Source organism: Dunckerocampus dactyliophorus, chromosome 11 (assembly GCF_027744805.1).
Source record: "Dunckerocampus dactyliophorus isolate RoL2022-P2 chromosome 11, RoL_Ddac_1.1, whole genome shotgun sequence".
NCBI classification, from domain to species: Eukaryota; Metazoa; Chordata; class Actinopteri; order Syngnathiformes; family Syngnathidae; genus Dunckerocampus; species Dunckerocampus dactyliophorus.
The window spans coordinates 10,834,083-10,847,894 of NC_072829.1; the positions used below are offsets into that span (position 1 = coordinate 10,834,083).

The 13,812-nt window shown below is 39.8% G+C and overlaps 2 protein-coding genes across 3 annotated transcripts; one reads left to right on the forward strand and one right to left on the reverse strand.

The window, feature by feature from the left end:
• Positions 1 to 21: 21 nt before the first annotated feature.
• Positions 22 to 7,084, forward strand: mcts1 (MCTS1 re-initiation and release factor). Of its 2 annotated transcripts, XM_054792487.1 has the most exons (6): positions 27 to 226; positions 524 to 676; positions 759 to 856; positions 1,530 to 1,663; positions 6,722 to 6,789; positions 6,874 to 7,084. In XM_054792487.1, exons 1-6 carry the CDS (start codon positions 216 to 218, stop codon positions 6,953 to 6,955), a joined length of 546 nt encoding a protein of 181 aa, XP_054648462.1. In that variant the 5' UTR covers positions 27 to 215; the 3' UTR covers positions 6,956 to 7,084. The 2 variants fall into 2 exon arrangements, with proteins under 2 accessions (XP_054648463.1, XP_054648462.1); XM_054792488.1 differs by lacking the exon at positions 6,722 to 6,789 and having other exon boundaries at positions 22 to 226; positions 1,530 to 1,731.
• A 664-nt stretch (positions 7,085 to 7,748) lies between these two features.
• c1galt1c1 (C1GALT1-specific chaperone 1) lies at positions 7,749 to 11,716 on the reverse strand. The gene is made up of 2 exons (XM_054792486.1): positions 11,565 to 11,716; positions 7,749 to 9,254 (listed from the first exon to the last, which is right to left on the reverse strand). Exon 2 carries the CDS (start codon positions 9,242 to 9,244, stop codon positions 8,285 to 8,287), a length of 960 nt encoding a protein of 319 aa, XP_054648461.1. The 5' UTR covers positions 9,245 to 9,254; positions 11,565 to 11,716; the 3' UTR covers positions 7,749 to 8,284.
• Positions 11,717 to 13,812: the final 2,096 nt, after the last annotated feature.

The following is a 13,812-nucleotide window of genomic DNA, read 5'->3' on the forward strand; positions in this document are numbered from 1 at the left end:
CCTGACCTGCCGTACAACGACTTGACTGTCGTAAATTAACGTAATCGCCGTACTGCTTTCCGGTCGTCGTAAACAGGCGTGCGTTCTTCTTAACTTGACATTTTTTTTTACATGGTATTGTTGCCTCGTCGCGTTTAAATCATTGTATATGAGCGGTGAGTGTAAGAACAAAGCTCGGATCACACAGAAAAGCGACAAAACGACGACCAAAGAAGATGTTTAAAAAGTACGTTGCCATTATTTTGATACAGTGGCTAAAGCTAATGGAGCTTGCAAAGGCTTGGTTAAAAGTCTGTGCTTGTTGAATGTCTGTCTCAAATGTAAACGTTGAAGTAAGTGTTTCACGTTATTGTATATTTGTATTACATACATTTGAAAGCTGCAATGTACCGATGTTAAGGAAAATATATACGCTTTGACGAAGCTACCAAGGCAAGCTTTTGATAGTCAGTAATTGTTGCTATTGTGTCAGCGTATATGTTATGATGTGCACTACAATGCTCATTTTGTGATTTCTTTTAAGGTTTGATGAGAAGGAAAATGTATCAAACTGCATACAGTTGAAAACCTCCGTCATTAAAGGCATAAAGAGCCAGCTGCTGGATCAGTTTCCTGAAATTGAGTCATGGCTCAATCACATAATGCCAAAGAAGGACCCTGTCAAAATAGTGAGATGGTACGCTTTCTCTTATTTACATTTATCAAACTCTTTCTGCATTGATTTGTTAATCCGACCGCTTTTCGTTTTCACTTTGCAGCCATGAACACATTGAAATCTTGACAGTGAATGGAGAGTTGCTCTTCTTCAGACAACGGGAAGGCCCGTTCTACCCCACGCTGAGATTGTTGCATAAATGTAAGTCGCTCAGGTCAAGTGCTGCTCGTGTTAAAAATGCTTCCACACTCAGGCGGCGCAAAAAAAAAATCGGACAGAAAAGAGCCATTTCAATTCACACTAACATGCCATTTTGTTTGAAAATGAGGAGTTTTTAAAAATGTTACTGTAATAAGCTGAATCACAAACAAACGCTGACGTTTTACTCAAGGACTCATGCTCCACTGTCGTTAACATGATGGCCGGCCAGGGCAAGGTGGCTGTACTGCCCTGGCTGGCTCTCATTCATCAGCTCATTGGAAGAGCATTCGCATTAATGGATTGACTTATTTCTAGGCTTACCTTTTATTATATGCATGAATGTATTGTGGGGTGAGCAAGTGTGTCATGTCAGGTGTATTCTTTTCACTCCAGTATATCAATTTATATCAAGTAATTCAACTGTCCTTGCAGGACCTCCCATGAATAACATCAGAAGGACAATTGGAAGTAGAACAAAACAATGAGTCTAATAATAATGAGAATACAAAAAAAAACAGTGATTTCTTTAAAATATAAACATCACCCAAAATATGGTGTGTGTGCGCAAAAAAATCATCCCAGAGAATCTCAATTTTTTTTTTTTCCTTTTTAACCAGATTTTTTGCAAAATCGTGCAGCCCTATTCCACACTAACCACATTGTCTCCTCTCAGATCCGTTCATTCTTCCACACCAGCAAGTCGACAAAGGGGCCATCAAATTTGTCTTAAGTGGAGCCAACATCATGTGTCCAGGGCTGACGTCACCGGGCGCTAAACTCTATCCGGCTGAATCTGACACTGTCGTCGTATCCTTTTTATCATTGATGATTTGCAAGAATTGGCTTTCTGCGCACACTTTTTCAACATTTTACAGGTAAGGCCATTTTGTGATAAGTGAATTTCCGTGAAGTAGGATTACTTCTTTATAAATGGAATATTTTCATAAGAGCATAGAAAACCAGTTTACGACCTTCTAAATATTGTTTTTAACAGTAGAGTCCTCTACTCATGAAATAACACTCCTATAGTCACCTTTACACTCACAATACCTGATATAGTAGGAAAAAATAAGAGTAAATAAGCCATTTAAGACAAATTATTCTCATGCTCACGTGTGTTTGCCCCCTTCCTGATTTCTTGTTTTTTTGCATGTTAGTCACACTTAAATGTTTCATGTCATCGAACAAATGTAAATATTTGTCAATGACAACACAACTGAACACAAAATTCAGTTTTTAAATGAAACTTTTTACAATTACAGGAGAAAAAAAAATCCAAACCTACATGGCCCTGTGTAAAAGTGATCCCCCCTCCCTAAAACGTAACAGATTGAGATCTATCAGCCTGGAAAGATTATAATGCCATTTGTAAAGCTTTGGGACTCCAGTGAACCACAGTAAAAGCCATTATCCACAAATGGCAAAAACATGGAACAGTGGTGAACCTTCCCAGGAGTGGCTGGCCAACCGAAAGTCCAACAGGTCACAAAAGACCCTACAACAACGTTCAAAGAACTGCAGGTCTCACTCTCAGTGAAGGTCAGTGTTCATGACTCCACCATAAGAAAGACACTGGGCAAAAACAGCCTGCATGGCAGAGTTCCAAGACGAAAAACACTGCTGAACAAAAACAACATTAAGGCTTGTCTCAATTTTGCCAGAAAACATTGTGATCATCTCCAAGACTTTGGGCCAATACTCTGACAATACAAAAGTTGAACATTCAGGAAGGTGTGTGTCCCATTACATCTAGCTTAAAAGTGTCACCGCATTTCAGAAAAAGAACATCATACCAACAGTAAAATATGGTGGTGGTAGTGAGATGGTCTGGGGCTGTTTTGCTGCTTCAGGACCTGGAAAACCTGCTGTGATAAATGGAACCATGAATTGTACAGTCTACCAAAAAATGTGTTCACGACCCAAGCTGAAACCAACTTGGGTTTTGCAGCAGGACAATGATCCAAAACACACCAGCAAGTCCACCTCTGAAGAAAAAACAAATGAAGACTTTGGAGTGGCCTAGTCACAGTCCTGACCTGAATCCTATTGAGAGGCTGTGGCATGACCTTAAAAAGGCGCTTCATGCTAGAAAACCCTCCAATGTGGCTGAATTACAACAATTCTGCAAAGATGAGTGGGCCAAAATACTTCCACGGCGCTGTAAGACACTCACTGCAAGTTATCGCAAACGCTTGATTGCAGTTGTTGCTGCTAAGGGTGGCCCAACCAGTTATTAGGTTTAGGGGGAAATCACTTTTTTCACACAGTGCCATGTAGGGTTTTTTTTCTCACTTATTAATAAAAAGTTTTATTTAAAAAATGCATTTTGTGTTTAGTTGTGTTGTCATTGACTAACATTTAAATTTGTTTGATGATCTGAAACATTTAAGTGTGACAAACTTGCAAAAAAATAAATAAATAAAAAAAATCAGGAAGGGGGCAAACACTTATTCACACCACTGTAAATGTCCTCCCCTTGGCACCTGAAAGAGAGAAGGATAGGAAGTGACGTTGGATGTTCAGAGTTGAGTTTAATCTTTTTGTGGATTACACCCACAAAAGTAGCCCGTGTTTTAGTTATTTGTTAGTGTTAAGTGTCATTTGTTATTGTGACCGTTGGAGAATTCCAATCTGCAACAAAAGCCTGTCGTTCCGGCGATGAAGTCTGATCCTTGTCTCTCACCAAACATTACAGTAAGACCACTGACACCTAGTGACTAGTATTAAGATATTACATTTCATCAACGTCATTCAATGTGTCATTTATGTTGTATTTGTAGTCTTAGTTAAATTTTTATGCTTAATTTAGGCAGAAAATACATATTTGCTTAATATGCATATGTTTTGGCTATTAATATGCCGTATTCAACCACAAAACATGATTAATATATTTTTAAAAAACTGTGATAAGAGTGAAGCTGTGAAATCCAAATTGCGAGGGATGAGGATGATTTTTTCTTTCTGTTAATTAAAAAAATATTTATTGGTTTTTAGGATGAAAATAGTCATACAAATACTTTTTTATTGGACGGAAAACTACTGTATATTTGTAATTTCCTATGACTAATGATTGAAATACTATTTTATCATTGTCCAACTTCGAGCATGTAGTCGTCCCGTGTCACATCGTGTTTTGAATTTTGCGTCTCCACTATCACGGTTTTTCAAAAATATATTCATTAATAAATCATCACTTTTTAGTGGTTGAGTACGGCCTATTAGTCATCCATTGATATGCTTGGACACAGCACTCTGTGAACAACCAGCCTCCTTAGCTATGAACATTTGTGGCTTACCCATCCTATGGAGGGTATCAATGATGGTCTTCTGGCCAGTTGTCATGTCTGCAGTCTTCCCCATATTGAACCCAACTGAGACAATTGAACCAAACTGAAGCAATTTAATGACACCTGGGGAAGCCTGTGCAGGTGATTTGAGTTTAGTAGATGATTAGTGTGTCACACTCAATTTAAAACATTCATGCCCTGCAAAATTTGGGCTGATTTCTTCACAGTATTCTAATTTTTTGAATTCCTGTTTTCGTGGGTTTAATGAGCTGGAAGCTCAAATTACGTAAAAATAAACAAATCAACACTTGAAATCGTTTAAATTGTGGGCCCTGAATCTATAATTTATGAAAGTTTAACTTTTTGAATGGAATTATGGAAATTAAACAACTTTTCCATGGCATTCTAATTTTTTGGAAAGGGTCTGTATGCATGTTTAAGCAAATGTGTATTTTTGGCCTAATTTAAGCATTTTAATGTATAAAAATGTCTAAATGAACAAAAATACAAACAGAAGACATTCAGAAAAAGCATTGAAAGACACGTAGGTATGTAGTATTTTAGTCGCTAGGTGTCAGTAATGTTATTGTAACAATCCGTTGGTGTTGTAATGTTGACGTTATAAATTCTGATGTTTGTGAACGCACCTTGCTGTTAATGTTATTGGTGGATAAGATTGTGGTGTTGTGGGGGAGAGCGAGGAGGAGACAAGTGTGCGAGCTGAACTGTGTTCTGTGTCGGAATTGAGCACTCCTATTGCTGTTGAGCTTGGCGATACAACTTTTAAGAGCGTTAGACTCTGTAACTCTGTATACATTACTTTAGCCACTGCAAGAAGTCCCGGAAGTACAAGGAAGTCAGACAGGCAGTTGCTAAGCCTGATGCGGTTGACAGGTTGGTGTTCCTGGCACAAAAGAAGGACATGCTTGTGTCTTCTAAAAATGTTTACCTAAAAATACTACTGTTCAATTTAAAGTATTTTCGAGTTGCTGACATTTTAAAACTTCCTCTTAAACCAGAGACTCTTTCATATTTTGTTATTAGCTGAGGATTTGAGCATCGCTAACGGTTTGTTATTTAAAAAAAGTGATATTTGGCTTTTTTCTATATTCAAAAACAGAATGGCCTGCTTTATTTTAGCAGATATTTTTAGATTTTTTTTATGTGCATCTTGGATGAAGCTTTAAATTTAAAAAAAACATCCTCATAAGTATTTATTTTAATAAAACAATATGACACATATTTGGCTTTGATTCTGTCTAAACTCATTTTGCTTCAAAAATATTGAGAGATATATCGATATTCAACCTAAATATATCCGGATATGAGTTTTGGTCCATATTGCCCAGCCCTATATTGGGTGATACGAGTGTAAAGTGTAGGAGTGTTATTTCATGCACAGAGGGCTCTGATAGTGTTACAAAATGCCTTTAGAAGGTCGTAAACAGGTTTTCTATTCTCATAACTATGAAAATATTCTGTTCATAAATAACAAATCCTACTTCGCTGAAATTCACTTGCCGTGCTGCGGTGTGGAACCAATTAATCCGCGATAAACGAGGGGTGACTGTACCTCCAAATTGATTTAAAGAATAAATATTTAAAATATTCAGAATAATTTTTCAGGGGCCAAAAGAGATGCATGCAGTTTGAGATACATAATAGAGATACATGCTGTGGTAGTGACATCTACCTTGGCGCATAGATGTATCAGCCGTAGTAAAGGGTGGGAGGGTAAATAACGTTTATTTGAGGTGCAGCATTTATTTTCATTCTGACAAAATCCAGTCTACGCATATGTAAATGGGCATGTGACTTAATCACGTTAAAGGGATAGTTCAGATTTTTTGACATGAAGTTGTCTGACATCTCCTTCACCAGTGGACTATATTAACAGTGGACCCCCCCCCAAACGTCACTCAACGTCATATTTGTCTCCCTGCGCACTGTCGCCTCTCCATTCGTGTATGACGCCGAGCGATTTGTGGTCTGATTTTTTTTAAGGGAGGCATTTTTATGATACAAATGCATTACTCTTGAACGCATATTGTTTTGAGAAGCCAAACTCTAAATGACACAACTAAGCAGAACTACGTTCCTCATCACGGAAATCCAACCAGAACTGGACTCTTGGGACCAAATGGGCGGGGTAAGTCACTGTTGAAATAGTCCACTGCTGATGGGGATGTCATACAACTTCATGTCAAAAAAATCCGAACTATCCCTTTAATGGAGATGGGTTTTTTATGCATTTTATGCTTTGTAATTCATACGTGTAACAGGATAATGTCAGTTTACACCAGTGGTCTCCGTTTATTGTGAGAGCTACTTTTACAAAATGAAAATGGCCAAGAGCTACTCCTTTTTGAAACATTTATTGTCATCGCTTATTTCGACCCAAACAAACCGAATATGCTCGTTTTACCAGAACATTAACAAAATGCTGGTATCCACAACCCACATTTTGTATTTCAGAATGCATTTCTTTCTAGTGTGCACATTATTAACTGAAAACCTGCTTGCGGGCACCTAATGTTGCCGTGGGGGCACCAGGTATATCCTTAACAAAGGCGCACAGGCCATCATGGCAGAGGGTAAACAACATGCACTATGTGTTGGTGTTATGAAGATGTCTGCAGAGAGCATGTAAAGTTTATGGTTACTCAAACCTTTCATGGAGTCCAAACAGTTAATGGGGAATCTTATAATCATTTTGCTTTCTGCACACAGAGAAAAAGTCAACAAGGGCATCGGGATCGAGAATGTTCACTATCTGAATGACGGACTGTGGCACATGAAGACTTATAAATAGGACCCATCCCACCTCCGTCCCAAGAAAATATATCGCAAGGTGAACAGCTCATCTGTTTACGCCGATTTAACCGAAGCTTTGAACTAGTTCACCGTTGTGTACCAATTAAAAGAAACACTTCACTTTGAACACGTCTCTTCTTTGTGAGTCGTCGCTTTGGATAATAACATTCTAACAGCACCAAAGGTAAGAAAAATCTATCATCTCCCTCACTTCTTTGCGCCGTTTCAAACGCTCGCTTTAGAAGTTGCAGCTTTTCATGACCTTAACCTAAAATGTGACTGTAATGCAGCACACATACAGTAGCTATGCAGTGTTGCAAATGTCCGACTGTTCCACTCCTTTGTTACGCTGTTCTATTAAGTGCAGAGTCAGTGCGTATGTAAAGTGGATTAAGTGCACAATAGCGCTTCTTACAGCCACACACTGAGACAGACATGGACAAACAGCTCATGAGCATGAAAGCTACCGACACAAAATGGTGTGTTCCCAGTAGGCCTTACTAAAAGCACTTTTTAACGGTCTAAAATTCCAGCATCAAGGCTAGATTTTGCACAATACACTATTGTGGGACCTCTGAGACATATTTAAAATTGTTGCAAAGTGGCGTAACATAGGATCTTTGCAATATAAGTGGGAGCAACACTTGTCCACCCGGCCATACAGGGTGTGGACTTACTTACACATGACTGAAGGCTGAGCCACCACTGCAATAAACCCCACCTTTTGTCAAGTGTGCAATAGTTCAAGCTCAATTCTAGCAATGTTGACAACACTTGCTGAACATGGCCACTTGCGTCTTTTCCCACTTTTATTTTTTTTAATAACAATTTAGTCATTGTCAAGTGCAGGTTATCCAGTATTGATTCGACACACACACAAAAAGTAACCACCCACGTAAGAGATTCTAGAAGACGGTCTCCAATCAGTATCAGGAAACTGTTGTCATAGGTTGTTGCTACCTGTGATCTTCCACAACAGAACCAACAAATTAGGTCAGAAGATGAGTAAAACAACAGAACATTTGGTGCTTCCATACAAAAGTTCGATGTTATGCAGCTTCAGGACCACCACACTTAAGACAGAAATACATTAAAAAGCTATTGAACAAGAAACAAAACCTGCTGGTAAACTATGCACATTATTGATGTAGCTCTTGTCTTCATTCAAAAGGACGGTGTGCCCATCGACGGTTAACACCACAGGAATCTGGTGCAAAGAGTGCAAAAGGTACAAAACTTGTAAAAGCTGGATTCCCTCTGCAGTAAACATCCAGTTTGACAAATCAGCATTAGAAAACTATCTTCCAATACTATAAAAAACCCAGAGCTAGTCATTTTCTGAACCTTCCGGGGGGTTAAACGTCAACCAGTCGTGAAAATTGTGCCCAAAAGGACGCAGTCTGTAAACACCATACATCATCACCTGCATCTGATTTGCGCTCATCCCGCTGAAGGTGACAGCCATGTCGGAGCAGCAGCCTTCCACCACGTTTTTGGGGTTGTTTTTCATGCTATCCTTTATCAACGTTTCTATGCTCTTGCTGTTGAACAGGCCCTTGCCGTGCGCATCCTCGCCGTTTTCGGCAAACACGCCTGTGTACTTGAGGCACACAGCCAGCTGCTTGTCTTCGCTCAGCATCCACAGGCTGTGTCCTCTCTTGGGACACTTGTTACTGTCTTCGAAAACGCCCACCAGCCTCCTGAGAGCCTCGTAGCTGAGGACGATGCCGCTGTCGTACGCAATGTACTCCAGCTCGCCGGACTTCATGGCGTTTCCTATGAAGAATGGCTCGCTAGGGTCCTTAGTGAGCAGCAGGTACTTGAGGTTCTCGATGATGGCGAACGTGGTGGGCTGCGATATATAGAACCAGCGAAAATCCCCGGCGTTCTCGTAGGCGTGCTTCAGAGCTTTACGCAGCCTCGCCCAATCATTCTTTTCGCTCAGGTCCACCGCCTCCAGGGCCTTGGAGGACTCTGAGGTGTAAAACACAGCCTTGTCGCAGTGTTTGCTCCAGGTGTCCACGGCGGCGGCCCAGTGGACCAGAACCTTGGGCTGTACCATGATGACGCAATACACGCGGACCTGATTTGTCAATTCCTGAGCCTCAGCGTGCAAGAGGTGCTTTAGCTCATCATTACTCGGCGCCTGGACGTGATGGTGGTGATGGTGATGCTCCTCCGACCCAGGCTGGGTTTTGGGGCTGGAACTACCCAGGAGCGACAGCACTAGACAGAAGAGTCCTCCCAAGGCCATCCCTTTCACAAAAGAGCACCCTTCGGCCAACATCTTGGCAAAACTGCACAGAAAAACAAGAAGATACCAGTTTAAGGTACTTTCACACTCATTGTTTGCTCTCTCTGGTCTCAATCATTTCGTCTTCATAAAGGTGGGATTGTTTTCTTCCTTTTTTCTTCTACTTTTGGTTTGTCCCAGTGTGACACTATGGACAAGATATTGTAAATCCTGTGCAGCGATTATCACTGCTAAAAACACGACTTGAAGTGGCATTTGCAGGCGAGTCAGCCCGACAAGTGCTGCGAAGAGGAGTGACAACGTGCACAGTAATCTGTGATTTTTATGTTTTTATGGCTGAGAAAGGGCAGAGTTGCATTATAAATGCCTTTTATATGTTTTGCACAGTTATTGCTTCATACTGTACTTGTATAACTTGTATGTCACTGTCATTATTCTTTATAACTTAAGGTAAAATAACAGGTTTGTGTATAATTTACTTATGATTTTGGTTGTAGAGATGCTTAAATTTTAACAAAAAAAAATCAACGTAAGCATTTATACCAATTATAACAATATTTAGATATGTACTTCACTCATTGATCATTAATAGGTTATTGCTTAACTTACATTCAGCATTTCTGAATCATGACTTTCTGTCGAAGTTTCACTCCAGTATTTTATTCATCTTTAATCTCAGAGGCACGGGGGACAAATTCTAAAATTTCTTCATGGTTGGAAGCTTTGTTCGCGTCTTTGTTAATGCTTGAATGACACTGGTGCCAGCAACTCACACAGTGGTTTGTACAGGTAAATACCAGGTTTCTAAGTAGTATTCGGTGGAAAAAAATGTCTGTCCCATATGGTGGGCGAGAAAACAGAAAAACTGAGAACCGCTTATTTAATTTTCCATTAATGATTCATTCAAACAGTTATTTATCCATCCATCTATTTTCTATGCCACTTATCCAATTAGGGTCGTAGGGTATGCTGGACTATCCCAGCTGACTTCAGGCGAGAGGCGGGGTACACCCTGGAGTGGTCGTCAGCCAATCACAAAACATTTATTTAATCTTGTTTATGTAACCATTATTTTATTTTTTATTTAAACACCTCTTGTTTTTCTTTATTACTACTATAGAAGCTATTAATCTACTGTTGGAGAATGGCAGAAGATTAATTCGTACGCAGGATGCGAACAAAGTTTTTAAAGACAAAATACTGTATGTAAACATAAGTAATAAATAATAATAATGGATTAATTTGATATAGTGCCTTTTTACAAGGTACCCAAAGTACCCTGGACTGTTCTCCCCGAATGTTATCAGCATGTAGGCTTTCCCACGAGGGCAAATAGCATCCTGTACCAATTCTACAGCAACATGAAAGGTGCTTTGAAGGCTGTTCCAAGTCTCCATTTTGGAAAAGCTAATGTCTCTTCTGTTGTTGTTGTTGCTTAATTTATTGGTAGTAATGTTTCTTCTGTTCTTTTGTTTCTTGTGTTTTTCTTTCTTTCTTGGGAGAATGAACAGAACAAGAATTTCATTGCATAGCAGAACTACCTGTTTTACTGTGCATATGACAATAAAACTCTTGACTCTTGAAAGCGCTTCAGTGAATAAAGTATTCATTCACTTCTCAGTGACACACTGGTGGTGGTAATCTACATTTGGAGCCCCAACTGCCCTGGGCTAGACTGACGAAAACATGGCTGCCGATTCGCACCTCTCAGACCACCACCAAACATTCATTCACATTTATACACCAGTGTGGGCTGCACTGGAGGCAAGGTGGCTGAAGTCAACGTGTGGTGTGAATGATATAAGCTGTTTCTTCCTACTCCTTTTCACACATGTTGCTCAAAGTAACTTGTTAAAGATATCCGAAACAAATAAACCCTACCATAATAAAGATGGGTCTTGCAAACTAGGTGTTGTCTTATATTCAGCGTGGTCTTACATTCGTGGCAATACTGTAAATGTGAATGGATGTGTAGTTTTGTGATCACAACAGGTTTATTACATATGTGATGGCATCTGAGACCGATTGCATGACACAAACCAGTCAGTAAAACCGTTTCGGTTTGCAGAGACATAAAGATGACACACAAGATAACGTGTAAAGCTGCCTAAAAGGTGCTACTAAAGACGCCACAAAGCAAAACTTTAAAGTTGACGACGTGTACATCCATTTCAGACAAGAAACCGAAGCGATTATGTCAAGCCGAGTCATTATTGACGATATCGTTGAAAAAACTTCCCAAACTTAATGACAGATGTTGCTGTATCGTCCAAGCTAACAATTAGCATATAATCGCCGTCAACAACTAGGCGCTTAATTGGGGAGATAAACGCTAGGAAAATGAAGCCATTACTGTATCTAGCGAGGGCGACGCTGCTTGGCCAAGTGCTGCTCCAGTTTAGGTTGGTCTTTCAGCTCCCACTATTCCAGCTTGGCCACTGATAGCAGGGAAGACTAGACGGAGGAAAATAGGTGTTACAGTGCATGGTTCACATTCTGCCGACTTCCGTCTTCTCTCGAGTCACGTGTTCAACGTGGTCACGTCTGAATAGTTCTTGAAGCTGACGTCACGTTACGTTTGTTTTCACATAGAAAAAAACGTGATATATTATTTAGCTATCGATATTTGTAAGAGTAATTCTCATATTGAAACAATTACTGTTTTTTGCACTATTGCTTTTTTTCAAAAATAAAAAATTACAATAATTTTGTTATAGTTTTACTTTATTTTACATGTGACATCCTAATGTTCTAATGTAGCTTATTCATTTAATTTACTGGTCAATTAAATAAAGTGAAAAAAAGAAAGTATCTCCATCTAGGATACTGGAATGTAGTTGGTTATTTTGAGATATAATGTAAATAATTAACTAAAAATGCAAATTAGCCTAATCTTTAAAATTAGTTTATAGCAAAGTTTACTTACTATTCACTATAATAATTCACTGACACGCTAAATTACTCAACATCAATAACACTAATGCTAGTTTACAGTCTCTTTGCAGAGTAGTAACGCTCTTTTAGACCAGTGGTTCTCAACTGGGTTGGCTGCAGGACCCACCACCACTGTTCAGTGACAACCCAGATTTTTTTCAACTCAAACTTCTCATTTACTTAGATTTAAAGGGACTGTTTGCAACACCGTGTGAGCTACAGCAATGAGGCATTGCCCTCTCTTTATGGTGCGCTTTTCTCCAGCAGATATCTTCTGCTGTGTGTCGGACAGACGGTACATTCAGTCCCTACTCTGTGTCTTTCCCAATCTCCAGGTACTCCCGATGGCCAATCCATCCTGGCTCCAGCCTTGGTAGACAATTGAGTTAAGCTTTTTTTAAATATATTTTTGGAAGTAGTTTCTCTGTGATTCATACAGTAGGCCTACTTGTTTGCATGATGTTCATACACTAAGGTGTCATTTCCATCTTTTGAGCAACTGATAACTGAAAAGCTGTTTTTTCGACACTACTTTTTGGGGGTGTAACTGAAAAGCTGTTTTTCTGGGGGTGTCACAAGGTCTTGCGAGATTAAAACGTGACAAGATTTCTCCTTCAGAAAAAAAATGTTTTATGGGCACTAGGTCTAGGAACAAGCGGCGGACCTACCTTTAAGGCAAAGTAGGCAAATTTCCATAGGCCCCCAATGAGTAGGGGGCCCTCAACCAACATGGACTAGGGCCACCACAGCCAGCAGCAGTATCCCACGTCCGGGCGAGTTGCTGTCCCTCTTCTTATCGATCTAATCATGCTAGTAACAATCCAATTCTGACATGAAGGAATTCTGCTATGAAGATGATTGGTATTTGGATGATTGGCACACCCTTACCAAACATATATGACTACTAGCATCAAACAGAGCTGTTTCTTATACTGTAGTTGCCTCATTTAGTCTCATTTAATGCAGCATAATAATAAATATACAGTGGAACCTTGGTTAGCGTCATTAATCAGTTCCAGAAGGTCCCACTCTAACCAAATCCATTTTCCAGAGTGAAATGCTGATGACATCATAGACGAGCGACGAAGTTGACTTCTGGTTCTTGTTTCCATGTAGTAGCAAGCTAATAGGCCTCTAACAAAGACGTATAGTGATAAAAATACACAAAGAACACAGTTGGACTCACGCAATGTATTAACAACACGAAAAGACGCGTGCCATATTGTACTCAAACTGAGGCAACATTTTGGCGTAAATTTTCGACGCCAACCGGGGCGAATGCTAACCGAGGTTCCACCGTATTATGAAATCAATACCTCCAGGCTACATTTTGGATGCAGTTGTTGTATTATATTAGGGCCTAATGGAATTGACCCATTTCCTAAAGGAGTCGATTGTTGATGAATGACCCTACAGGTGGGTCATTTATCAGAAAATGACGCAGAAACTCGTAATGACGTTTGTGTGCACTTGGCACAAAAAAGTCCAGCATGAGCAATGATGCTTTCAAGGAGCCCATCACGTCGGAACAGCATCTCACATAAAGCACGACAACCTCACCAGACAGCCTCTCATTATTACAGCAAGAGGGTAAACATTTGTTAGGCCTCTCTGTCCAAGCAGAGATAGGCCTCAGCTGACTGACAGCCTCCTCTAAATTGTGTCTA